Genomic DNA, 26777 nt, shown 5'->3' on the forward strand with positions numbered 1-26777 from the left:
ATAACAGCCAGGTTCAGAGATCTCACACTCCATTCTATCTTGGCTAAAACTGCTTGGAGCCAGCCTCATTACTTCCTGCTGTGAGACTTAGCACAAAGAGAAACAAGCCAAACTGGTTCTGAAACCGTAGACAGTGGATCCGCATCTCCTGTCTGGAAATGTGTCTAGAAGTGGGAGGAAACCATTGCACTTTTTTCCCGTCTCAAGTTCTTCTTGACGAAGGAAGTGCTTTCTCTGCAGAGTCCTCGTAGAGAGACTGTCCAGGAGGAGAAACTGTTTGATGAAGTGGAAAAAGGCATTGGACAGAATTCTACCCGTGACCTGTTAGAGTATTTGAACCATTGGCACCTGCACCTAACCATGCCTAAATTCGTAGTTGGTTAGGGCTGTAGGCATGCGACCTCAACCATAGCGGGAGGAAGGGAGCTACCAGGAGGATATCTGGAAGAAGGGGGTGTAGTGCCTCACTGTTTAACCCAACTTAGTTTGCAACCCTCTATATTATGTTAGTATTTAGTTCTGTTGTATGATTAAAGTACTTTCCTTTTACATAAAAGTTAAGCACTGATCTGGGCATTCCTTTACTGTCTGTTGTTTAGTTGTTGAGTTTCGAGCTCTTAACCCCGCCCCCACACTGCCTCCCTTAAAAGCATGTCCTCTTCTTTCCTGAGAGTAAAGTGTAGAAAGGATTTTACCTGGCCCAGTTTGCAAAACAAAAATTTGTCAGGCCACTGGACATCAGCAGCAAATTACCTCTTCTATCATAATTATGGTCAATATCCCGTGTGTGCCCTTTGCCACCCCCTGAAGGGTGTTTGACAAACAATTAAAACTGATGAAATTGACAATTTTCAGTTTCACTGCATTGGTCATGTGCAATTACACACGCACATCTTGCCACTGGCAGGTCCAACCAATTGGATGCACTTTCACACCCAGGACCTCATGTATGAAAAGTGACGCATCGCTGGACAAAAACAGTGATGCGTCACTTTTTATAGCGTCATTCTCACGACACCATGGATGAATATGGTGCTTCATGGCATAAGGATTTACAGATACGTCATGAATTCTGACGTATCTGGTGGTGGAATAAATGACGCATCACTGGAGTGTGTCGGAAAACTGAAGCTAATCCAGCCATATGTCATAACCCATGGACGAGTCCCATGTGAAAAGACCTGCATCAAGCAGGCGTAACGATTTTGACGTAGTCAAGTTGTAGGAGTGGTAAAGTGAAATCTCATAAATGTCACTGCTCCACTTCTATGAGGCTTGGAAAAAATGCCCTGGGAGAAGGGCTACATCATGGAATATTGAGCCATGCCATTCAGAACTAGCATCACCTGGCATCGTCCACTATGACAAAGTCACTTGTACAGGTGCTGGGCTGTTCTGCTGGCAAGAAGGTCCAGGGGCTCCTAAAGCACCCTCAAGTCAGACATTCTACCTAAAACACCAGAGGTTGGTCAATCCGCCCATCCCTGTATGAAGCAAGTAAAAGAATATGGTGTGTGGCAGTTCATCCATGTGCAGGCCAGTCTTCTAGGTATTGCATGTTCTCTCGAATAGGCAAGCTAAGTTTGTCAAAGAGTGACCAGTCCACTTGGGATTAAAGAATGTCACCAGCAGACTGCTCTGCTAGCGCACCATGGTCATTTCCTTTTCACAACCAGGGGTGTCCTACGAGTCTCACTGCCCCCTTCCTGCTCTTTGAGCGGCCACCATTAGTGCTGTTTCAGCCTCCTGGAGATTTGATCAAGCATATGAGACGGGAAACATCCTTTACAAGGCAACTTTTACCACGCAGTGCCTTTAGACGCAACTATTACAACGCATGTAATTAAAACGCATTGCGCTGGGGGGGCGCTCTAGGATAGGGAATAGATTTAATTTACTATCCAACACCTTCCCTACTATCCACGGGGACTGGAGTTGGAATAGTAAATTAAATTATTCACTATCCAGCACCCCTAAGCGCTATGTGTTGTAACAGCATGCGGTGTAAAAACTGCGTTGTAAAGGCATGCGTGGTAAAAGCATGCGTTGTAATGTCATACATCCATATGAGGCAGGCGCTGCTGACCTCTTCATTGCCTTTTTAGGTTGAAGCCTACCAGACAGCACAGCCGTTTGGTTGCTGACTTCTTCTGGGCATTCTGAAAGCTGACCTAAGAATGCATTGCGTACATTGCCTACTATATACGCTTTCTATTTCTAACTCACATTTGCTTGCTTTCTACTAGCTTGCTATATTTTAAGTTGTCCCACTCGTGGAGCATAGCCTTTTTAGGTCGAAGCACGCCCTGCATTCAATGCGTAAGCATTAATTGCAGTGCTTCGACAACTATTGCTACCCGTTTTTGGGAATGTGGACAGGAGAGGGTGCACGAGCGCAGATCTGCTCAGTTTTTACCTCGTGAGCGCGCACGGCGCCGTGCCCCTCTCCTGCCTCATTCCCTTGCGCAAACACTCTACACTCACGCATGCGCACATACACACACTGCATACACACACGCACCCTCCCTTAAACAGACACACGCGCACACAGACAGACAGACGCACGCACAGACACACTCAAACATACACACACGCGTACACCCCACCCCCATTCACCCCTCCTCTCCCTCAACACACTCACCTGTTCTGGCGGTGCTCGGCGGCGGTTCTGCCTCTCGGGCGGCGATAGCGCTTTGCGGGGCTCTCTCACCACATGAGAGCCCCGCCTTCCCCATGTGCCCGGCCGCTCTTCACCCGGTCCCCCATCTCGGGACCGGGACTGAATCCGGAGACTTCGTGGCTCTCTCTCGCTCTCTCCGCGATGGGGCGGGACTTCCGGTTGGGGCCACGATGGGATTCGCCGGCTGCCCAACCGCTTCCGGGTCGTCGCAGGCAGCGCGGCGGCCCGGCGGGGACTTGTTCACATATTTTTCTTTTTTGTGTCTTCTCCTCGTCGTTGGCCATACAGATGGACGCAAAGCTCAGAGAAAAGGTAAGAAGGCGCCATGATGTGAAACTTACGACTTTTTGCTTCAAAGCTCGTGCTATTCAGACCAAGAGACAGAGAGTCACGTGCAGAGCTGAATGTGTCCATGTTTGCCTATCCTGGAAGTTCGTGTCTGATTTGAGCAGCTGCGCGGTACTGCTCTGGGTAACTAGAAGTGGTTTGATATTTTACTAGAGTTGGCAGTCATTCTACATGAACAGTGTATTGTCTTTCTTATCTATACCGTGAGTAAACATCATACTTTCTACTGAACCTTAATTAATCAATTAATTAATTAATTTGCCACGCTCATGTAGGGTGCATTTGGTCCAGGGACCCCTTCAGGACAGCACATTTGGTGCATAATATCAATAACATCATATTGCTGGGAAATGGGTGCATTTGGAAGCAGTTTAAATGTGGGAACTGTAATGGGCAAAGGCAGAGGATATTGGGTTTTGTGCGAACAACCATGCCATTAGCCCCTTTTTACTTTTTACTGACTTCCCTGCTTGCTTTTCCGTCGGTGTACTTCAGTCTGTGAGTCCACTGTATGTTCCATCTGTTTTCTTTGACTGTCCACTGCAGAACATTATGATTTGCTGAGCAGGGGGCACTTAAAATGTACCCCTATCTATTACAGAGTGAGGCAGCTGTCACTCAAACCCAGCTATGAGGAGATTACCAGATGGTGACAGCTCGATCAATAGTTTGAGAACACAGTCTGTTTTAAGGGTAAACCTGTGAGGAGAAGGCCTACTACCGCAGGTAAAATCCACTCAGATCCCTCAAGTGGAGTCCTTCATTCCGCCTGTGAGTCTGTGGTGGGCTTTATAGTGTAACACCCTTATGTGCCTTGTGTTTGGACGCGTGTGGTGTCATGGAGTGGGGGTGTGGGTATCCACTCCCATGGTGTATTGCATGCTGAAAAAAATGGTAGTTATTTGTAATATCAATACATCTAAGTCACGTAAATACAACATATGTTGCATTACAAATGCTATAGGTGTCACATTTGCGAAAGTTATAACTATAGGCATTGTAAATGACAAATCTATTAATTTAGCTATTTTCAAAACCAACACATAAATAAAAAAATTGTCATTTACAAGACCAATAGCTCAAACTTTCTTAATGCGAGACCTATTGCATTGCAAATGCTTGTTTTCCATGTGGGCTTGCTTTATGTAAGCACGCCTTTAAATCTTGCTCTTATCTTCTCACATTTGCTGTGCATTCAAAGACAGAGGTCAAATGTCAAGCTCTGTCTTCTGAGGAAGCTTTGTGTTTACTTTTCTTTCTCTGACTTCAAAGTGAGAGGACTGATTGGACAATCTGGGGGTGTGAAATTAAAGGATTTTACTAGAGCACAATAAAATTTAAGTGTAGGTAAATGAACTGTGAAATATTTCAGAATATATTAGAATTAGGAAAGTAGAAATGATGCAAATGTTTTGAGTGCTGGAAACAAATATTTTAATACGACCAAAACAATCAGTACACTAGGTGATGCCATTTCCACACATTATAATTTGTGCGCTGTACAGTTTTATCAGTAAAACTGTATATCTGTGCAATATAATGATCATTTCAATTGAAAATGTGGTCTGTAGTGGCAATGCACTACCACACCATGCATACTCCACTCTATGCTCCACCTCTACAACACTCTATGCCGCTCCACACTACGCCACTCCATGCCACTCAACCCTATGCCACTCCACTCAATGGCACTTTGCTCCACACTACACTATATCACACCACTCTAAGCCCCTCCACTCTACGAACTGTTTACTCCACACTGGGAAGAGGTGTGGCGCCACGGGCAGGGCAACTGACGCTGGAATCTGGGGCTCACGATTCTATTTTGAGCAATAGCTTGCTTAATCTTCCCACGGCCCCCAGCACCGGGATGCCTTCAGGTAGCTGTTTGTGCTTTACAAATACTGGATTTATATTTTACTCTGACACTTTGTCGCTCTACAACTCTTTTCCACTGTACGCTACATCTCTCTACTCAACTCCATGACACTTAACTCTATGACAGTCCACTCTATGAAACCCTATGCCCCTCTATAACACTTTACTCCACTCTATGCCCTTCCACTTTACAACCCTCAATGCCAGGCTGTGACACTTTGTTCCACTCTACGCCACTCCACTTAGCTCTACGACTCTCTGCTCTCTGACATTTCACACTGTCTCACTCTTTTCCAGAATGGTTCACTCCACTCCAAAATACTCTATGACCCTCCACAACACTTCACTGCACTCTACAAGACTCTTCTCGACTCTGTGCCACTCCACTCTGCCACTCCACTCAACTGGCTCTACACTACTCCATGCCACTTTACTCGACTCTACACCACTCCATTCTATGCCACCAACTGTACACCACTCTGTGCCACCCCACTCTATACCAGGCCACACCACAACACTCCAATGTACTGCACTCTACAAACCTCCACTTGGTACCATTCTCCTCTGTGCCAAGCTGGACAAAGCCAATAGCTCTTGCACAGGGTACATCTATTGGCTTTGCCAGTGCTTGTTGATATACTTTCTCATGTCCTGTTCTATACGTACAGGTTCCTACACAGCTTCCAGAAGCCCCTAACCTGGATGTGTCATTGCTTTTCGAGACCTTCATCACTGCTGTTTGTTTCCTTTTCCTAAGAAAGTGATTATCCCATTGATCTTCTCAGCCCCTCCAACAATCGATTGTTTTATCTCTACATGAGTCAGCACTCCCAATGGTGGCACTAGTTTTTGAACCATTTCCTGAGGACTAGCTGCTCAAAATTAAAAAAAAAACACAGCTGAACCTGTTGGCAGAAAACTGTGCCACTTTAATGTCACTTCTTTTGAAAAAACACAAAATCCCAGCAAACAAACCCTTTCACTGAACAACCATGTCTAGTGATGAACATTTTTAAAAGCCGAAGAGCTAGCATTTGCTGTCAACTTTTTGATGCATTGGTTTATGTGTTTTGCATCAATGTATTGAACCATCATCAAACACCAGGCTAACGCTTAAATCAGTCAGTATTTTGGATACTGTTGACGAACCTTCCCGGTATTCAACTGTGATTTAATTACATTATTTTCCATTAAGCAACCTTTGGTCTAATATATCAAAAAAGGAAGCAGAATCAGGACACAGGCTGACAAAGGACAGATGGATCTTTTACGGCAACCAAAGGACTGGAGTTGGCTGCAGTTCCGTCATTGACAGGAGTAATACAGTAGCCTATTTCAGGACAGGACCACAAACACTTCGGTTTCTCACACGTCCAGTTGTGGAACTCTTCGATTGTAGGTCAAAAGTTCCTGTAATAGGTCCTTTCAGGAGTTTCAAGTGGCCACATTTTTCTTGAAAATGACTTTTTAATACGGGCTTTACTCGTACACTTATTTCCAAAGGCTACATCCAGTATGCAATGTTAATATTTTATAATTCGCCAGTTTGGGCGTCGGTGATATGCCCTTTATATTTTATGCCGGTTTTCGCTTTTTTATAGTTAATAATAAAATGCTGATACCTGGGCTGCGGGTTCTGCTGTCTATGCGGGTCACGCACAGTGAGGACGGAGGGCAGCACCAAATTAAAGCCAGTTGCACTGTGCGTGAGCAGCCAGCTCAACCTTATATCAACACCTCCTGGGCTGATGACCTCACAGCATTGAGGTATGTCAGGTCATCAGCCTAGCCAAGTCACGTGCCCTCATTACGAGTGGCCAAGTAATTAGTGTGATGTTTATCGTACCTGATAAAATTAGATTCCTCTCAGTCGGAATTTCAGGTACGATAAATATCACACCAAAGGTGTTTTGGGGGAATAGATGCTGATTTTAGTACCATATATTCACATACTTCTATCTAGTTCTGAGTTGTGGCATGGCAACTTGTTTTTCTTTGAGTCTAAGGATGTGCTAGGACTCCTCATTTAGCGCACAAGTGCACCAACCCCAACCTAGGCTGTTTTTCGCTCAGCAGGTCAGGGGTGAAAGTGGAGTGCAGAGTAAGTTGTTGAAGAAAAAAGCGCAAGAAAAGACTTGAGCCATCCTTGCCAGCTTCCAGGGTGGAAAGTGGGAGCATGTGAATGTACAGCGCTACACACAGATGCTTAGAGTAAATAACATTCTCCATTCATCACGTGTGGCTGTAGATACCCATGCTCTGCATTGGCTGTAAAGCTGTTTCATCTAAGAGGTGGTTACCACAAGAATGATGCTTATTTTTAGACCACTATTCTAAACAGTGTGGCCAACCATAGTCAATTGACTGGCTAATATTTCCCGACAGTAATGCTTTGTAAAGGAATATGTTGACCAGATAGCGGTCTCACAAGTATCTTCTAATGGGAAGTTACATAGGGTGCCATGGTCGTTCTGTCTTGCATGCCAAGTGTACCCATGGTATAGCAAGTATAGATGCACACGACAATCCATCGTACAATGCCTGCCTTGGAAATGGGGTGACATTTGTAGAGTTTAGAAAAGTCTACTAGAATGAACGGTCTACACCTTACTTTGCTGGGAAGGTGCAACATTATAACAATGTTGTTTCTACCCAGAATCTTATATTTTTTTAGAGCCATCCCACTAGAAGTTAATAAAACATGGATGTCTGCTTTTAATCAAATTATCTCCAAATTATTGTGGGCTGGGAAACGCCCTCGTACAGCATTAAAATGTATTACCCTACCTAAGGACCGGGGTGGTGGCCTGTACCTGATCTCCAGATATACTACTGGGCAGCAAACCTACAACAGATGACTGACCTATTGGGAAAAGGTTCGACTGATACTGTGGAAGCAGCCTACCCCTCTATTTACAGGTTACTGCTCAGGGATGAGGCCCATGGGTGTTTGATGCGGCTTATTGATTTTGCCTACTTCAAAAGAGTCATGTTTAAGGTCCTGTTGGGAGCATTTAAGATTTGGATGGCTGTTAGGAAAAAGCTCAAATTAAATAGGATACACAGATATACCCCTTTGAAAGGTAATCAAGTCTTGCCAGGAATCTTTAATGATGGTTATATGGAATCCTGGAGGGAGAAAGGTATTAGGAATATTGGACATCTGATAATGGACAACACAATACATACGTTCAATATAATTAAGGAAAAATATGGGGTTGGAAATAACCATTTTTTCAAATTCCTACAAGTGAGGGACAATCTTTCTAAAAAAGTAATTCAGGGTCACAGAGTCCCCTTATTGGAGGTGGCTTTAGGAGCAATCTGCACCGATCTCCAAGTTTTATGTATTACTTAGTAACATAATGGAGGATGATCTTATTAAACACACTGATCTCTGGCAGGATCTGGTACACGCTGGGGTGGGGGTTTGTGAGGACTCTTTATTGCTAAGCTCAACCGCAGCTATATCTACAAACTTACAAGTTCAATGCTTCAAAACCTGGCTGAACTTATACATCACTCCAGCACAGATTTTTAAGTGGGGAGGCTCGACAGGTATACACTGCTCTCGTTGTGGATGTCTTGCTGCAAACAGCAAACACAGCTTTGCAACCTGCTCCCGATTAACAGGATTAGTGGGGGAAATGGATTACTATATAAAACAAATGCTTGATTTTGAGGTCATTTTGTTGCCGCAAGTAATTTTGCTGGGGGTGAGCAATCAGGCAATGACAGAACCTTATAAGACTCTGCTTTTCATTATGATGGCAGTTTTAGGCTTTGCTTGGCTACTGTTTGGTTGGATAAAGAACCTCCCTCAGTTCATTGCTGGCTGGGGAAATTGCTAGCTACCTATCGCTGGGAGAAAGCAATATATAAACGCAGAGGTTTGAGAGTCAGGAAAAGAGGATTGGATATATGGTCTCCAATAACTATTTGGATTAATGAAACCATGTCTTGATCTCTTGGTTTGTGTTATTCAAAATAGGTTGTGTAAGCTAATTTATAGCTGAGACAGGGAGGCAATATCTAAATAGATTTTTGTAAGAAAAATGTATCCTTACGATTTGAGTTCATGTTGGTTAAATTTAAGTAAACTTTGACTTTCCTATGGTTTCGGGAAGAGGGTGTGGGGGGGGGGGGATAGGCCAGGGGGTGGAGGGAGGATGCTGCTTGGAAGGAGGGTTCTAGATAAATAATTGACATCCTGTTCATATGTTTTGAAATTTTCTTTGGGTTACTGTAGTAAGTTTATATATGTGCCGGATGTCTAAATAAAAATTTTTAAAAAAACAAAAAGAAAAGGCTACAAAGAAATTTGCAGTACTTTGTCTTGTCAACACAGTACGCAAGTCTACACTAGGTGTCTATGGTGTGTAGCACGCTTACCGCTATAGAAACAGTTGTGGAAAGAATACGGGTAGCTTAATTGTCTGTTCAATGTGGAAAGGTAATATTGCCTTCCTTAAGGTCTTGGAATTAGTTCTGAGATCTACCTTGTCTTTTTTGGACCTAAATGATTGGTTCTTGAATTGTGAGTGACTGTAACTCACTCATACATTTGATTGAGGTTATGGCTACTAGATAAGTCATCATCTAAGAAAGTATAGGTTCCAAGAGGGGAGGGGGTTGAAAGTTGGATCTATAAGCCTTGTGAAAACTATGTTAAAGTTACCATGGCTGTGGGTGTTCTTGGGGGTATTACCCTTTTAAGACCCTCCATGAAGGCTTTAACTGCAGGGATTTTGAAAAGAAATGACTTTCCCATTTTGATTTTATGCCACACCAGCTGTTCAATTGAGCTGTATTGAGGCACCTATAAGACCTGCCCTCTGAAGGCGTAAATGTTAACTGATGTGATCTTGAATGAATCTGGACTCTGAAGGAGTCTAGTTGCTTCTAGATGCAGTAGTGGACAAACTCTCTTCCACTGACTGCATAAGATACATGTGTAGTGAGCATGTGGACCTCACACAGTATAGTCTTACACTCATCAAGGTTTAGGTAACCAAACTTTAAACTCTCAAGTCTCAGTAAACTAGGTTACGCTGTTTGGGTTACAGATGCGTGATTTGTCTGTGCTGTTATGTGAGAAAGTTTGGCCTGATTGAGCTTTCCATGGGGACCGATGGACATCTCCATGAACGTACCTGTTCCGACGTCTCGCTGCTCCTCTTCTGTCCTGATGGTGTCCGAGCAGCCTCTGGGATACCAGCACAGGCTCACCACCCAATCCCGGCACTGCTCTCGATAGCATCGGCTTGCCGCTCAAACAGTGCCTGAGAGTCTGTGCTGTTTCTCCATCCAGGCTGTGTGACACAACTGGGTTGGAGCTAAGTGCGCATGAGGGTTTGGCCTGTTTAATACAGCTGGCTAAACCTTCATGTGCCCTTACAGTTTGCACTGCTCCTTCCCTGCTTGCTGTGACAACAGGCAAGCCCGGCCCTGCCTTGGCTGGCTCTAGAGGGAAACAGGAAAAATAAAATGATAATAAAACCAATTTATCATTTTATTTTTCCCATTTCCCTCAGCTGGCTCTCAGTGGGAGGGGAGTGACGCTCCTAAGCCATAACAGAGGAGCGGCCACTGCCGAGATGCAGTGGAAAAGGATGAAAAGATAAGCAAATATTCCGGTCCAGTTCATCCATAGTGCATTGCCCATGGACTGTGGATGTAGGTACCTGGAGGTGAAGTTTGGACACTTTGTGTTTTCAGGAAAGGCAAAGAGATTGATGGCTAGGGTACCCTACTGTGGGAAGTACCTACATAGAACTTGTGGGTGGAATTCCCACTTGTGAACTTGCTGATGCATCCTGCTTAACAGGCCTGCTAAGGTTGTTGTCAACTCCTGGTAGGCGTTTAACTAAAAGTTGGATCTCGTTGTGGATTACCCAGTGCTAGACCTGTGCAAATGCAGACAGCTGCGAGGAGCGAGTACCACTGCTTCTGTATGTAATACAGGACCATGATGTCTGTTTTTATGAGAACCACTTTGCCCCGAACGAGCATGAAGGAGGCTTTGATGGCTTGCAAGGTCAGGTAGTTTGTGTGCCAATCCTGAAGCTAACGTATGCAGACACCTTGCTTTCATGTTGCCTGGATATGTGCCCCACCCACTGAGTTGATGCATTAGTGGTGCTGATCACCTGCAAATAGAAATTCCTGCGAAGCAAAAGGTTGTTGCTGGTCCATCATTGCAGAGAGCGTAGAGTGCTGGCCTTTATCAACACTAGATCTTCCCAATGACACTTCACTTGTGACCACTGCCTCATGAGGGTCGATAAAAGCTTGTTTGGATAGGCTTTCCCTGTCGAAGTATTTAGAAATAGGTCCAGGATGGTCTTGATCTGTTGGAGTAGAGGTGGGGCTAATTTCCCTTCATGGTGAACCCTAAACTCTGAAGCAGGATTGTGTTTGTTTGAGTGTGTGCTAGGCATTGTTGGCCGCTGCTGCTCTTGATCAGCCAGTCATCAAAGTATGGGAAGACCTGGATACTGCCTTGTCAAAGTTGGACAGCCACCACTAGTAGGCACTCCGAAAAGACCCTGGAAGCTGTAGTGACTCCAAAGGGGAGAGCTTTGAATTGGTAGTGTTGTCCATTTACTGAGCGCTAAAGATGTGGGTGATGGGCAGGATGGGTGAGGATATGGCAGTATGCATCCTTCAAGCCTAGCAGCATCCACATCCCTGTGGCTGAGCAGCAGGATGACATTCTTGCAAAGTTTTCATATGAAAGTGCCGACATGTACTGCTTTAGTACCAAGATGGGCTGGAGGAAGCCAGAAATTCACAGAATACTATAGGTTTCCATCTTATTATCAATGCTACATGTTTAATATGTACAGTGCACGCTTTACACAAACAACAATCTTTAAAGTTTAATACATTGTATTAGTAGCATACTGCCCAGAGACAACTAATTCTGGGTACTAAATAACAAACGGTGAGTGAGAAGAGGGCAAAGAAAGAGGGCACAAGGAACTGGTCCATCAAAGAAGGCTAATCTAGCCCCACTAGGTTTCTTTAGCATTGCACCTGCGTGTTCTTGGCAGGAACCAGAAGCCTATATAGATCAACAGCAACCTTTTTAAAAATAAAAATAAACCATCTAGGTTAAAAAGTCTTTATTCCAAGAAGCTTGAGATGGGAATGATAACATGTACATGGACAGGAACAAGAATAAGAGAACAGACAAGATTCTACAATTATTGCAGATGACAGAGAAACAGACCAGAAAGTTATGTCAGGCCACTCTGCGCCTAATATTCCTCTCCTTCGTCTTCTCCCTCCACTGAGTCAGTGCCCACCTCTTCGTAGTCTTTCTCCAAAGCAGCCAGATCCTCACGAGCTTCAGAAAACTCTCCTTCCTCCATACCCTCTCCAACGTACCAATGAACGAAGGCGCGTTTGGCATACATGAGGTCAAACTTGTGATCGAGACGGGCCCAGGCCTCTGCAATGGCTGTGGTGTTGCTGAGCATGCAGACTGCTCTCTGTACTCTGGCAAGGTCCCCACCAGGAACAGCTGTTGGGGGCTGGTAGTTAATACCAACCTAAAAAGGAATACATATTTGTTAAACCCAATATACAAATATATCAGAGTTACCCATTCATAAACAGAGCAAATTGATATAAACTCAGAAAGGTAACCCACACTATAAAGTGCTCCACAAATGCATCTTCTATGGCCATACAAAGAAAGCAGCAATCCAATCCGGATAATAGTGCGTGCTGCCACAGCCAATATGGACCACAGCACTTGGCAGGTGGCATGGGTAGGGAGATGTGAAGGAGTGTCAACTACTGATCTGGAACAAAGCTAATGAAATGGGCATATCAGATCTGGGGCTCTGTAAGGCCAAGTTTAATACCCAGGACTAACTTCATGCAACACTCACAGCCAGGGCATGTGCAAATGGGAGACAGCCTAATGTGTTACTCCTTAGTACAGTAATGTCCCCCAATGAACGTTCAACATACTAATAGGAGTGGTGGTTCTCTGTCCTGAAATGCTCTAATTTATCTAGCATTCACAAGATTATTTTTGGATGACTAAGAGCAACAGCGCAGCTGAATGAGATATATGTGCATTACATACCTTAAAACCAGTCGGACACCAATCCACAAACTGGATGGTTCGCTTTGTTTTGATGGCCGCAATTGCTGCATTGACATCCTTAGGCACAACGTCGCCCCGGTACAGCATGCAGCAAGCCATGTATTTGCCATGGCGGGGATCGCACTTGACCATTTGGTTGGATGGCTCAAAGCATGCATTGGTGATCTCCGACACAGAGAGCTGCTCATGGTAGGCCTTCTCGGCCGAGATGATGGGCGAGTAGGTCACCAATGGGAAGTGGATGCGGGGATACGGCACCAAATTGGTCTGGAACTCGGTCAGGTCCACATTGAGAGCACCATCAAATCGCAGTGAGGCTGTGATGGAGGAGACAATCTGGCCGATAAGCCGGTTAAGGTTAGTGTATGTTGGGCGCTCTATGTCCAGGTTCCGGCGACAAATGTCATAGATGGCCTCATTGTCGACCATGAATGCACAGTCAGAGTGCTCCAGGGTGGTGTGGGTAGTAAGGATGGAGTTGTAGGGCTCCACCACAGCAGTGGACACTTGGGGAGCAGGGTAGATTGCAAACTCTAGTTTGGACTTCTTGCCATAGTCAACAGAAAGTCGTTCCATGAGCAGGGATGTGAATCCAGACCCAGTGCCACCTCCAAAACTGTGGAAGATCAGGAAGCCCTGCAGTCCAGTACACTGATCAGCCTAGGAAATAAATGGAGATAGAAAGAGTTATTGAACGCTAACACAGGCACCAGTCCCAGAACCAATTATTGCTAGTCAACTTTGGAAATCCCTCCTACCAGGACAATTTCACTTACAGAGCAGAAAAATCAGATATGAACCTGAAGGAAATACCAGCATCAACACAAAGTTCGACTTCAAGTCTGCGAAGATTATCTGTACAAATGAACAACACTGCTGTGTGCTTTATGTGAACCTTCTGAATGCAAGGAGCAAAGTAAATGTACATGCTAACTGCGGGAAACTACCTTAATAACGAATTCCTAACAACGAGTGAGCTTAACAACGAATCCTAAACAACGACCTGTACATGAACCACGACCTCCTTAACCACTACTTGACCTGAACCACAAGCTCCTCAGATGAAGTAAGAACCATTTCCCAAACTATTCCCCATTCCAATTGTTGATAGGCTGGAATCCCATTTTGCGCACACCATTGCCGCATTGGAAATTCCAATAAACTTGGAATGAGGGCCTCGTTGCACATTTCACTTCCACGAGTCCCCACGCACCCTCCCTATTTTTGTGCATGTTTACGTCACATGATATTCAAAATGATTTGTAATGTAAATAGCATAATTGTACTTTCACATATTTTAACATCAGCTTTAGTGAGGCACTACAGATTTGCAAATATATACATGTGGGGCCCCAGTATCAAGTGAAAAATCAGAGCCCCACACAAGAACGGCATGGCCGTGGAGTTTGACACATTTTTATCTTCATGCCTTTCAATTGAAGGTCAGCTGGTACATAAAAGGTTATCACTTAAGAAACATATTTTCGAAGCACAAGTAAAACATGCAAGACAGTCAACCTTAACCTATTAATATTTTTTTTTAATCCAGTGAGCATAATTTCACTTTCATTGATCCCATTTCATATGAGCAACCTGCTTAGGGAAGAAAAATTAAAGCCACCACAGTCAGATAATGTTTAATGTAATTAAAAAAAATGTTTGTGTCCAAAACATGCATTTTTTTTTAAATGTAGTGGTAGATTGGGATTATATGTCAATAGATTCATTTTCGTAGTTCATTAAGTCGTGGTTCAAAACAGTGTGGTTTGGCATTGGTCGTTGTTTAACCTTCGTTGTTTAGGCACTTGTTATTTAAGTGGTAGTTGTTTAATCATATATTCGCTAACTGCATTACTTGTGCCTGTTATCACTTTATCCTGGAATTTCAGCACCTCACCAAAGTCCTCTTTTAGTCTAGATGATGGTAAATAGGAGACAATGTAGCTGAACATAACTTTGGGATCTGTAGTGAAATAGAGGCAAAGGACGGGGATATCTGATGTATGCAGACTCTAGCTTAGCCTTGTACATTTGTTAATTTAAGAAACCATCCTTAAGAAAGCAGATGGGTATGATTTTTTCAAAGTGAATAGTAGGAGAAAGGATTTAAACAGCCAGGTTGATAATGGACATATGAGCCTGTCGGTTGGATTTATAGATAGAGGAGGTAAGAGTCTAGAACATGAGTACTAGCAAACATTTTCCCAGGGGCCACCAAGTATGGTTGGTGATGTCAACGAGGGCCACGTTGATGCTAGCAGCCTCGCAGTCAGAAGGGGAGTTATGAGGGAGGGGAATGTGCAGTGGCAGTAAGCTTTCTAGTAGCTTTAGCTCAGTTTAGGGAAAACAAGGAAGGAAATATAAACAAAGCTGCAGTTTAGAATAGCAGTTTTAAGTAAAATTGCATTGCACAGCACAGGGTGCGTGTTCTTACCACCTTTGCTTTGAGCAGTATGATAATGAGCATTTCCCTGCTCTGTTGCAAGTCATTTTGCATTTAAAAGCAGAAAGCACAAAGTTCAGAAAAAACTTCATAAGTGCTCTCTTGAGGAACCAATCTACATATGTTTGATGTGTTGCCTCCGAACACCCCAACACTATCAGCCTACCTATCTCCCAGGAGCAACCATACCAGCAGCTACCCATCATTTATCCACAAAACCTGTGACCCGCAATAGAAAATATAGCAAACGATGCAAGTCGGCATTGAATGCCACATCTATGAAAAGAGTACTCACCAGTTTCCGGATGCGCTCCAGCACCAGGTCAATGATCTCTTTCCCAACCGTGTAATGGCCACGGGCATAGTTATTGGCTGCATCCTCCTTTCCAGTAATGAGCTGCTCTGGGTGGAAGAGCTGCCTGTAGGTCCCATTCCTCACCTCATCTGCAAGAGAACACTGATTGATCAGCATGAAGCATTTACACACAGGGTAAATTGAACAACGATGCACAGTTGTCCAATCTTTGAAGTAGGCCTTTGGAGACAATGACACCTATCGGATAGAAGAAAAAAAAAGTCAGGATGTGTTTAGGGTTAGACCCACCTTTATGGGTCACAAAACAAAGTGAGGCAACGGCCTTATTGGTATGGGCTCTGTATAGGTGAACTCTATAATTCAAGGAAACTGAAGCTCATGCTGTGAGGACTGGGGCCAAGAAGACGACAAGGATGGTAATGCACTGTATTACAGACAGTGTATGTACAGGTGTCCGGTAGTCTTATTTTCTAGTGTCGGGAACAGTCATCAGTAAAGTCATGTCATCCAGTATGGCTTCGGGACCCAGACAATGTTTTGCAGAAAAGTTCAGGAACAATATTATGAATCGCTGAGAAGAACCATCCAATGCAGATGCACTGTTACATTAATGCCCAATGCTATCAAAAGTACCAGTGGAAGCAAACAGCCATAGCCACAAGTACAAGGCTCTAGAGACTTAATTGTATATAGTAACCTTCCTTAGCACCAAGCCTGCATCTTGCCATCGTTTACTATGGTAAAAAGTGATGATCAGTAGATGACAACAGTCACATGAGCTAGAACAGTGGGTCTTAATCTGTGGTCTGGAGACTCCTGTCTGGTCAGTGAAGCCTAGTCAGAGGGTCTGTGACTGCTAAGAAAATGAAATACTAACAGATTAATAAAGTGTATATAAATAAGAAGCAAAATGTAAAAAAAAAAAAAAACATGTTAAAACGTTCTGTAAATGCGAAGGAATTTGAAATTGGAAGCTAAAAATCAAGTTAGTATCAGCAGACTTATTCCTGCGAGCAGTGCACGGGCATCAAACAGAAGATAGTATGGACGGCTTTAATTGAATTTTTAAAAGCTCAAACATTCCCATTAAAATATTTTTCAGTTTATATTTGTTAGAATTAATAATTTGTGCATTTGTTGGATGAATTATGTTTTTTGTATTTTTAGTGTATTATTTAAGGTTCAAATCATTGAAAAAGTTTAGGCCTGGATCCACTGCTTCCAGGTAATGACTAATCAGGGATCCCCAGATTCTAACAATAGATCACGTTGGGTCCCTGGTTTCCAGTAACAATTGAGTGGGGATCCACAGAAGTCAAAAGGTTAAGAACCACTGGTTTAAATCTAATAAGGGAAAAGCTTGATTTTCCGGGACCCTGCAAACCCGGACAATTTAGTTCATGTATTTTAAGTTTATTCTGACATTTTATATGAGTGTATAAATGTCATGTATTATTGTGTGTTTTATATAGAATTGTGTTGATTTTTCAGTGTTTGATATCTTGATGACAGTTTACTTGGCATGAGCGAGTCATGAACGTTGTAATTGCTTTGTTGAGCAATGCAAATGATGAAAATTCTCAAATAATCTGTGATAAGCAAACTCTTCCAGCTAAGGCCTTCCGCTGCAGGCAGATCCGCCCATGCTTGCTTTCCATGTTCATACCCAATTGAAGAATAACAAGAACTGCAAGCGGAAAAGAAATGTAAAGCTTGTTTAAGACCTCAAAATGAGAATACTGGACTTTCTGCTTACCTGCTTCATTTTTGCATGACCATTTGCTTTTCAGAGTTACTAGCATATTTATTGTCCTTAATAACCTGGTTAAGAATCCTTAACGCTAAACCTTTGTAAAACACAGAAATCGATGGTGACTGATAAACTTCCATCCATTCTCTAGAGATACAGAGGCGCATCATTCCGGCCGGACATCTTTTACCCTCCTCTCTGAGGCACTTCCTGATATTTTACTGAATGGCCTTTAGTACAGCCAGCCCACAGACACTGATCTGACATATGCCTGGCAAACCAAGGCCTTCTGGGTTACTTGAGGCTTTACCACTAAGCCAGAGGCTTTGACCTTATGCATAAGGCATTATTTAGATCTTAACCCTTGTGCCTTTCCTCGTTTTGTCCTTTTATACCAACCTGAGAGCATGGTACTTAGTCTGTTAGGCCTAAACTTTGAAAACAGATGCCACTAAATTGGATTGTCTTTCTTCAATGCCTCAGTTGGACGTGAACTGCCCATGTTCTCAGTGCATGCTTTATCATTGGCCTCTCTCGGTTAGACAGCAGGGTGCAATTAAGCATGTGAAGCAGGCCTCTTTTACATGGATACTGTGCATGTGGCTAGCATGTAAAAAGCGGGGTCGCTCATCTTAGCAGGGCCAATGAGAATTTGTGGTTCTGAATAAGGCTTTCAATTGGGAGCCAAAGGACACTTTAATTTCAGTAATGGACTGGGGGGTACATTTACTGGGAGAATGTATGCAGAAGTTAACTTATCACTGCAGCAGGCTATTATCAAGGCATTCAGAATTGAGACAAGTAAAGATATCCAGTAAAGTACAACTTTAAGCCACTCTGCAGCAACAGGTTCTATATAGCATTGATGTAAGCAGCAAGTGTGCAAGGGTGGGTCTAGAAGGGAGAAGGCACTTACCTATCACTGCTGGCTCCAAATCCACAAATACTGCCCGGGGAACGTGCTTTCCCGCACCCGTCTCACTGAAGAATGTGTTGAAGGAGTCATCGCCGCCACCGATGGTCTTGTCACTGGGCATGGTACCATCAGGCTGAATGCCATGCTCCAGGCAGTAGAGCTCCCAGCATGCATTGCCAATCTGCACACCGGCCTGGCCCACGTGGATGGAAATACACTCACGCTGTGAAATAAAGGAAACCACCATAGTCAGCAGTAATTGAGAGGAAGCACTCCCCCCACCCCGTAAGCATCGGAAGAATCAACAAAAAGATTTTTTTAACTGAGTATTATTATCTGTCATTTGCACATAATTGAATGGCATGTTGGTATACGAGTCAAGTGTGATCATGTTTTAAATACATTTTTTTTCCTGATGCTATATGGTCCATATGGACCAAATAAAGTATTATTGACAGAACAGAAATAATCAAGACTATGAACTCAGGGCATATTTGATACACAGGAGCCGTGCCACAGGTAATGCGTGCATTTCGAAACGATGCTCGGCACACGTGAACTAAAATTGCTAAAATATTAACATGTAACTAAATGGCCAATAAAAATCTACCGAACAGTACACGTTATTGTGAATGTAGGCACGCTCAGCGAGCACTACCTCTGTAATCCGCAGTTAGGTAGGATGGCTTCTTTGAAATACAACATGATCTGCCCACCCAAGCGAGGGGCTATTTGATATAGTATACGGCTAGTTTGTGCAATTTCGCTCGAACATACGACGCGTGGAGGGGACTTGCAAAGGGCTATGCAAGAGTCACCTGTCAAATGAGGAGCCGCCTAAAGACCGCCAAGCCTGACGGATGACTGTGTTTCATCTTTTGTGCTACATTCCAAGCAGACAGTCTGCTTTAGTTTCTTTGCCAACCTGTGAGGCATGCTTTCGGTTACACTCTTTGTAAATGAATGAATGAAATTTAACAAAAATGAATATACTAAGTCAACATGGTGGCATTGACCTACATCGCCTATTATATAATAATGTTATATTTCCATTCCGAGGTGAGGTATTACACTGGCACTGATTTACCACCAGAACAAACCAGCTCAAGGTCCTCTGAACGGAGCAGACAACTGAGCAGAAGTTTGAAACTACGAAAAACAGACTGAGCAGGAAAAGTCAGAAGCGCATCAAGTGGCCGGAAGTGCTGCCCGCCCAGCATCTCTCGAGTGTGAGCTTGGCAACAGTCAGTTCCGGTTTCCCTCCATCTCAGTCCCCATTTTGTGCTCTCCCTCCCAGAAGAAGAAAATGGCCGCCGCTTCGGGACAAGATGGAGAGCAGATGAGACTATAATAAAGCTCGTAGTTTATCTATACATGTATCTTGCAGCTTTGTGCGCACTTAAAATTCAAGCGCTGCGTGAACTACGGGAGAAAGTATATGATGCACCCGCAACTGGTAAACCAAGTTGGGGAGGGGCAAGCTCAACAAGTCAGTTGACCGGCCGGGAATGTACTACAAGAAGGTTTCACCGCCAGGGCTGATTCTTGGTTTGAAATAACCATTCACCGACGGGGAACGTGAAAAAGGCAGAGTTTGCTTTTACAATGCTATCTTTTTGGAGTAAATGTACGGAATGTAGGGATACGAGCTGCTGTTTCAGCACTTACAGGGGGCAGATAACCGGGCATTGTGCACTGGCCACCGCCCCTCCTCTCCAGCCGAAGCCCAGTACTCAAGGCCGGGAAGTTTCTATGCCTCAGCATCTCACTTGTCAGTAGTGCTTTACTTTCACGTTTTAAAGAGCTGTCCCCCCCCCCCTGCAACTTTGTTCAGTGGTGTGACGAAACGGGGGGGGGGGGGGGGCAAAGGACATGGACCCCTATGTAAGGAGCTCTCGGGCCAGCGCTAGGGGAAGGGCCCCTGGAGGTCGGGGGCTATTGTTAAGCCACCGACCTGGTTACATCTTCCCTGGCTGCGGCCCCGTCATCCGCAGAACAACTTCTGCAAACTCGTCAGAAACACTAACGCGCCCCATCAACGCACTAAACTTGTCAACACTGTACTCCGGGCTGTCCTTCCCTCCCCTAGGCGAGTAGAACAATATTCGAACTTGTGTTCGCTTCTGCGCCATCACCAGGCTTGTGGCACTAATGTGTTGCTCCCAGTGAGTATTCACCTCACCGTTTTGGGGGTGGCACTAGGATTAGCCCGCCCGCCCCCTGAGGGTCACTATAGTCTAAATGTGTTCGAGGGGCGGAACATCTCCAGTTACAGGCTGTGATTTCCTCTTGGAGGTGACAGCGCTTCCTCCCACGCTGGGCTGGGAGGCAGGAGTGACCCTGCGCTGCGGGCACGCGCCAGCTCCCGGCGCGTGCCTGCCGAGGGAGCACAATCAGGGCCACAAATCTCAGTCTGCGTGAGACTGCGATGCTGATCCCCACGGGTTAGATAACGTCACCGGCTCTGCCATTCAACGCCCGAAATAGACCCTTCCTGTCGCCAGACCCGGAACCGGCCACTTCCCTAAGGCGGGGAGTCCTCTTCTCTCCACCCCAAGAGCGCACCATGGCCTTAGCCCAGGAAAAGCCTACAGAAGGAAGCCATGTGTGCCCGAGGAGCCCGATACCCTTCGCCGAAACACTGTAGCAGATGGCGCTGCGAGCAAGGAGAGAAACAGTAGCAAGGAAGAGGGAGACAGCGTAGCGAGAGTCAGACACCAGGCCGACATTGAGAAGAGATGAAAGATCTGTACATGGGGGGGAGACTAACAGCGAGAGATGACAAGAACGGGGAGGAAAGACAGACCCTGTACAAGAGAGATGCACACTGCCAAGAGAGACTAGACAGTAGTTGGGAGAAGGAAGATACTTCAGCAAGAGAATGAACGAATGAGGGAGGCCACGAGCTGCACAGAGGCAGACCCTAGCAAGAGAGAGCGACGTCAGGAACTGACAGGACAGACACATTCTGGTGCCAATAACGTGCCCTGGGCAGCAAGCCTGTGCCACTCACCATGGTCGTAGGGTCTGGGGCTGCTGGTCGCGGGGTTCAGAGGAAGCTAGAGCTGATGGTCGGGGGCGGAGGGTGTGCTTGGTCCACTCCCTCCGGGGATGTAGTTGACTACAGACGCGCTACGGGTCTCTGCCAACACTGCAAACCAGGAGCAGCTCCCGCGCTGCGGTATTTATACCCAGGAGGGGGTGCGCTGTTCCGCCGAGTCCCCATTGGTCTGACAATACCTCATACTGTCCAGGGTGTCCTCCGCATTGGCTGCGAGATATGAATGTGCCCTCTCTGCCTCCTGCGATTGGTCTGTTTGTAATATAACAGCGGAGGGCGGGCGCCGCCCAAGGCTCACATTCCCGAGGTGGGGGGCTGCCTGCTTCCAGCCACAGTGCCAGTGCGTGCAGAGTGCAATCCCCCCCCCACCCCCCTCCCGTGTCAAGGGCAGCGGTGCAATGTTCAAAGTCCGGTTCCTGTGCCATTGAACTCTCGCCATGCGTGTGCGGTGGCAGCGCTAGTCGGGCGTCTAGCGCCTCCTGGTGCAGAAACAAAAAAGATGCAACATTCCTCTCAGTAGATGCCAACTTTTCATATTCCGAGGGGACGCGCCTCCTACTTTGTGAAGTGTTGAGTTTCTGAACTTTTCTTTGTTCTCTGTCATGAAATATTCTGGCCCCAAAGCGAGTGATGGGCACAGAGCGCCCGCGCTCCCTCCATCGCCTGGATGGGAGTGCCTGTATCACGCCGACCTGTTGGCACAGTAACGGAGACCCCGGAGGGGCACCCACGACTACAGACCCTCCTCCCAAAGCAACAGTCAAGTGTGAACCTTAAGGTCAATTCTAATCGTTGATTAAATCAACTCGAAGTGTGGGACCAGATCGCGTACAGTGCTTTGACGACTCTGGCACAGTTTCCTGTAAACATCACAACCAGAAACAAAAGTAGCAAGTAAAAATACACAAGGGGCGTGGGATACAGCTTCAGCTATGCAGCATGGCACAGTCACGTGTCCATTGTAAATCTGAACATTTTTTTAAAAGTTTGGAGCCCCTGAAAGATTGGCAGGGCTGGGGCAGAATCAGTAAAACACCAAGACTTAAAGGAGACTGCAATCGGAAATCCCACAAATCATGCCAAAACAGCTATATCGTGGGTATTCTTTGTTCATAGCCGCCCAAGAGGACTGGACTAGGTGCAGTCAATTTCCGACAGAACGAATGAATCAGGGGTACCCCGTGACCTCTGAGTCACCACAATGCCGAGATAACCCACTGAAGCTGGCACCGCCCTCAGGAACTGATTCACGCGGGAAACTGCGCGAAAAGAAACTAGAAACACCAGCTGAGCTGGTACCGCCCGGGGCTCTGCAGAAGGGACGGGAACCCGAGTGACTCGGATAGCCCAACATAACCGCTTCATTCATCGCTTCAATAATGCCGCTCTGGGATGCCTTTCACAAGTTTCAAGCTCACTGGCATTGCCAGCGGCAGAAGGGCGACGTCAGCACTCAAACACCTGCTCCCTGTTGCTACAGGCCGGTATGCAAGGTCGGGTGCAGGGATGTGCGTTCTGCAAAGACTTTCATAAGAGGAAACCTGGGTGCGAACTTGCCGCGCCCTGCTCGCAAAGGCGTCCTACATACAAATCCCTTGGTCCTATCTAGGCAGTGGTCGAAGTGGTGAATAAAAAGTAGGGGAACTGTGGGCGGAGAATCAGAGAGCTGGAATAATCATAGGATGGGATCAGTGGGCGGAGTCAGAGGCGTGGCCAGAATGCACAAAACATTCACATTTTTAGTATTTTTTGGAATTTCACTAACCAGTTACAGATTATTAGGTTATTTAATTCAACCAATAGATACACATGATTATTTAAGATATAATATGAGGCATTGACATTAAAATACATTCAAAGTGGGATGTTTCCAATCACAGAATGTCCCAAATTCGATTAAAAGTGGAATCCCAAGCCATTTGTCTCCGAGCCATGCAGCTTCTGTCATCAGCACTTCTCCTCCCTTTTTCCACAAGAGCAGTTCAAACATGAATGGAAAAGTATCCTTGTTTGCAAATATTTTCTATATAGATTTGGCTCTGACATGTTTGCCACATAATACAACATCTGCTGCATAATCTGACAATTTTAAATAATAAATTGTTTGTAGCTCAAATGGATCAAAAGTTATTTAAAAATGTGACGAGTTGCTGCGAAGTTGATGGCCCTTTGCATAGGTTGATTGATCAACTTTCTCACTGTTGCATTTGTATGTTACACTCATAATAATAAGGCAAAGTCTTTCCAGAGACTGTTAGCATGTGTAAAAATAACAAAGTATCAGAAAATATACTGCATTACGCTGCAGCCTTTCTTTTTGCTGTGTAGTTCAGTCAACACTGCAGCATCATTTTGTCCTCCATTGCTGTTTAATTCCAGTGGCCCCAAAGAAGGCAACACATGTTAAAAGCAGAGAGACTGTGAAGTATGCAAACTTACTTTGGTGTGTTTGCAAATCCTGCATTGCCGATCCCAGGTGAGTTTCAGCTACTACTGCTGAAATAAGGCAAATGGAGGTATCAATGGGTGGGCCGGACTTGCCTCAAGGGCTTTAGTGCTGGTGCTACCCTGTGCAACAATGTGTGTTGGTGACCCCCAATGACCACCTCCAACACGGATTTCCTCACTACCACCCTTTAACAGTGCCCCTCAAGTTTCCATAACCACACTCTCTCTCAGATGCAGTTAATTTGATATACATCGCCACTCATACCAGTGTAGGGTGTCAGAGCTCTTTACATCACACACATTAGACAGAGACAATCAATTATACATGTGTAAATCACTGTATAGGAATATTACCTAAGACTGAGGTCTAGAAGGTGTAGGAGTCACATGACAACCATACTAGTAGACAGTATAATTTAATAACTCATTGTTCTATGTTAGGATCTTAACTTATAAACTGCAAGTAACAAAATTTAATTTCATTTCAAAATACTTTATTCGGTTTTACAAGAGTAAAAGCGACAATACGACAATGGACATAAATCACGATTAAAACATGTACTATAGTCGTGATCACAGTCCTTATAAAATTCATTCCATTAAAAAAGGAGATAAAATGTAACAGACACCCAAGAAATACATGTAAACTTTTTTAAAAAAAAGAGGCTACAGATATAGTGGAGAGAATTTGTATAGCTATTAGTTCTCCCTACAGTTTCTGGAATTTAGAGCTGATTTCAGGAAACTAATCACATATAAGGTGCTTTCAGGTTTTAACATTTGTAAATGGCAAAGGGCTGGGCGGACCTGATTAAAATTCAATTTTTTTTAAAAGGGGCTTCAAAAAGAACCTCCGGGGAACATCATAGAGGGAACAAATGAATAAAATATGCACCAGGTCCTGCGGAGACACATTGTCGCAGCCGCAGGGAGGTAACACTTGACCTCTATGGGATCCCCTCGGTACAGCTAATAATAAATGAAAATAATCCAGCCGGAACCTTGTTAACAAAAAACGCTCGTGGCTTGTTATGAGCCATGATAAATATGGCTCAAATAGTGGTGTGGTTTTGAGCATCACAAATTTGCGGATGCTGGGTTTTGCCAGTTCCACCCCTTTTCGATTTTTTTTTCCATTAATATAAAGAATATTTTTACAATCTCCACATCTGCTGTAACAATCGAATCTGGATTTAAAAAAAGGTCCGGGCGCCCCAGCTCAGTAAAGCAGCCTTTTAGATATTTTAACCATGGGATATCGAGCATATGGTCCAAGGACAAAACTTCCTTTAACAGCTGATGGTTAAGGACCAGATCTTTATTTAACCAGCACTTCAGCCAGAATAGTAGGGGCCGTAGTGCTATGGTGTCACCGATGAAGGGTAAACCAGTTTTCTCATGAACTATTAAGTTAGAGGTTCCCCTGGGTACCCCCAGAAGCTGTTTTAAGAAGTTGTTCTCAACCACCCCGATACCTTCGGCTGCTGTGTACACCCATAGTTCACTGCCATAACTGCCCAAAGCAACACTTTTTGCCTGGTAAATCTTCAGCAATGCGGTGACTGGACACTTGCCCATTTTCGTCGCAAAGTTGAAGATGGCGGTATTTTCCAGAGTTATCTCCCCTCTTTTCCTTTGCACCAACGGTCCCCATTTTAGCTGGTCGTCGAATAAGATTACCAGGTAAGAAAACTATGTAGTCAGGGGAACCTTCTCTGCATTTACCACAAATGAATTCTGTTTTTTGGGACGCGCCCCCACCTGCATAATGTAGGATTTGGTGTTGTTGATGGCTAGATCGCGGGCAGCCAAGAAACTACGAAAAGCATTCAGTAGGGACTGCAGTCCTCTAGCAGTTCTAGCCAAGAGGACGGCATCATCTGCGTATAGCAGAACGGGCAAACCCCTGCGCCCAAGATAATGGAAATCCACTCCGGTTTTAACCAGGAACGTGTCTAACTCATTGATGTACAAATTAAAAAGGAAGGGGGCCAATATACAGCCCTGCCTCACTCCCCTTTCAATATTAAAGTCCCTGGATACCCTAAGGTCCTGCGAAAATCTAACGTTGGCCTTTGTGTCCTTATGAAGGTCCCCCAGGAAGTTGACCAGGGTGGCCTCCACCCCCATGGCGCTCATGGACTCCAACAGTTTCCCCCGGTTGACACAATCAAACGCAGAGGAAAGGTCCATGAATGCCATGTAGATGGTGCCCCGTCGGGCTACGGTGTACTTCCGAGAACCATGTACAAATTTAGGCATTGTGCTAGTGTAGAGTGGCCTGGGCGAAACCCATATTAAATGTCAGATATAACCTTGTTTTCTTCAGCCCAAATTGTCAATCTATTCAGCACTACACCACCCACAACCTTAACCATGGAATGAATCAGGGAGATTGGTCTATAACTGGTGGTACTGTTACGGTCTCCCTTCTTAAAAACCGGCACGATTGTGGAGGTACCCCATGGCCTTGGGCAACCCAATACTGCTGCTGCATTAAGCACTGCTGTAAGGACCGGCGCCCATAGTGACATTTTTGATTTAAAAAGATCATACCATCTGGGCCCGGTGCTTTGTTACTCGTCAGCCCTATGATTCCTTTCTCGACTTCTCTTAAAGTAAAATGGGGTAAAGTTACATCTTGTCCGCCACAACATAATTCTAGCTGAGGGGTGTTACTCTTAAATATGGAGCTGAAGTGAGATACCCAATCGTCTTCAGTCAGTGATGTTGGTACCGACTTCATGTTCCCCACCTATATCAAACAGTGGTCTGTTAATTATGCCCCAACATTTCTCACTGTTATTCAAAGTGC

At 44.9% G+C, this 26777-nt stretch overlaps 1 protein-coding gene across 1 annotated transcript; it reads right to left on the minus strand.

Annotated features, from left to right (window-relative positions):
- Nucleotides 1-12018: 12018 nt before the first annotated feature.
- LOC144755309 (tubulin alpha-1C chain-like) lies at nt 12019-21615 on the minus strand. The gene is made up of 5 exons (XM_078644105.1): nt 21467-21615; nt 18454-18676; nt 15767-15915; nt 13008-13688; nt 12019-12462 (listed from the first exon to the last, which is right to left on the minus strand). Exons 1-5 carry the CDS (start codon nt 21467-21469, stop codon nt 12169-12171), a joined length of 1350 nt encoding a protein of 449 aa, XP_078500231.1. The 5' UTR covers nt 21470-21615; the 3' UTR covers nt 12019-12168.
- Nucleotides 21616-26777: the final 5162 nt, after the last annotated feature.

The sequence above is a fragment of the Lissotriton helveticus genome, chromosome 5_1 (genome assembly GCF_964261635.1).
Source record: "Lissotriton helveticus chromosome 5_1, aLisHel1.1, whole genome shotgun sequence".
NCBI lineage: Eukaryota > Metazoa > Chordata > Amphibia > Caudata > Salamandridae > Lissotriton > Lissotriton helveticus.

Excerpts from the sequence above, each read along its gene's own strand:
- LOC144755309 (XM_078644105.1), bottom strand. Across the intron at positions 13,689-15,766 it reads TGGAGCGCATCCGGAAACTG|GCTGATCAGTGTACTGGACT; the intron begins GTGAGTACTCTT and ends TTTATTTCCTAG. Across the intron at positions 12,463-13,007 it reads GGTGTCCGACTGGTTTTAAG|GTTGGTATTAACTACCAGCC; the intron begins GTATGTAATGCA and ends ATTCCTTTTTAG.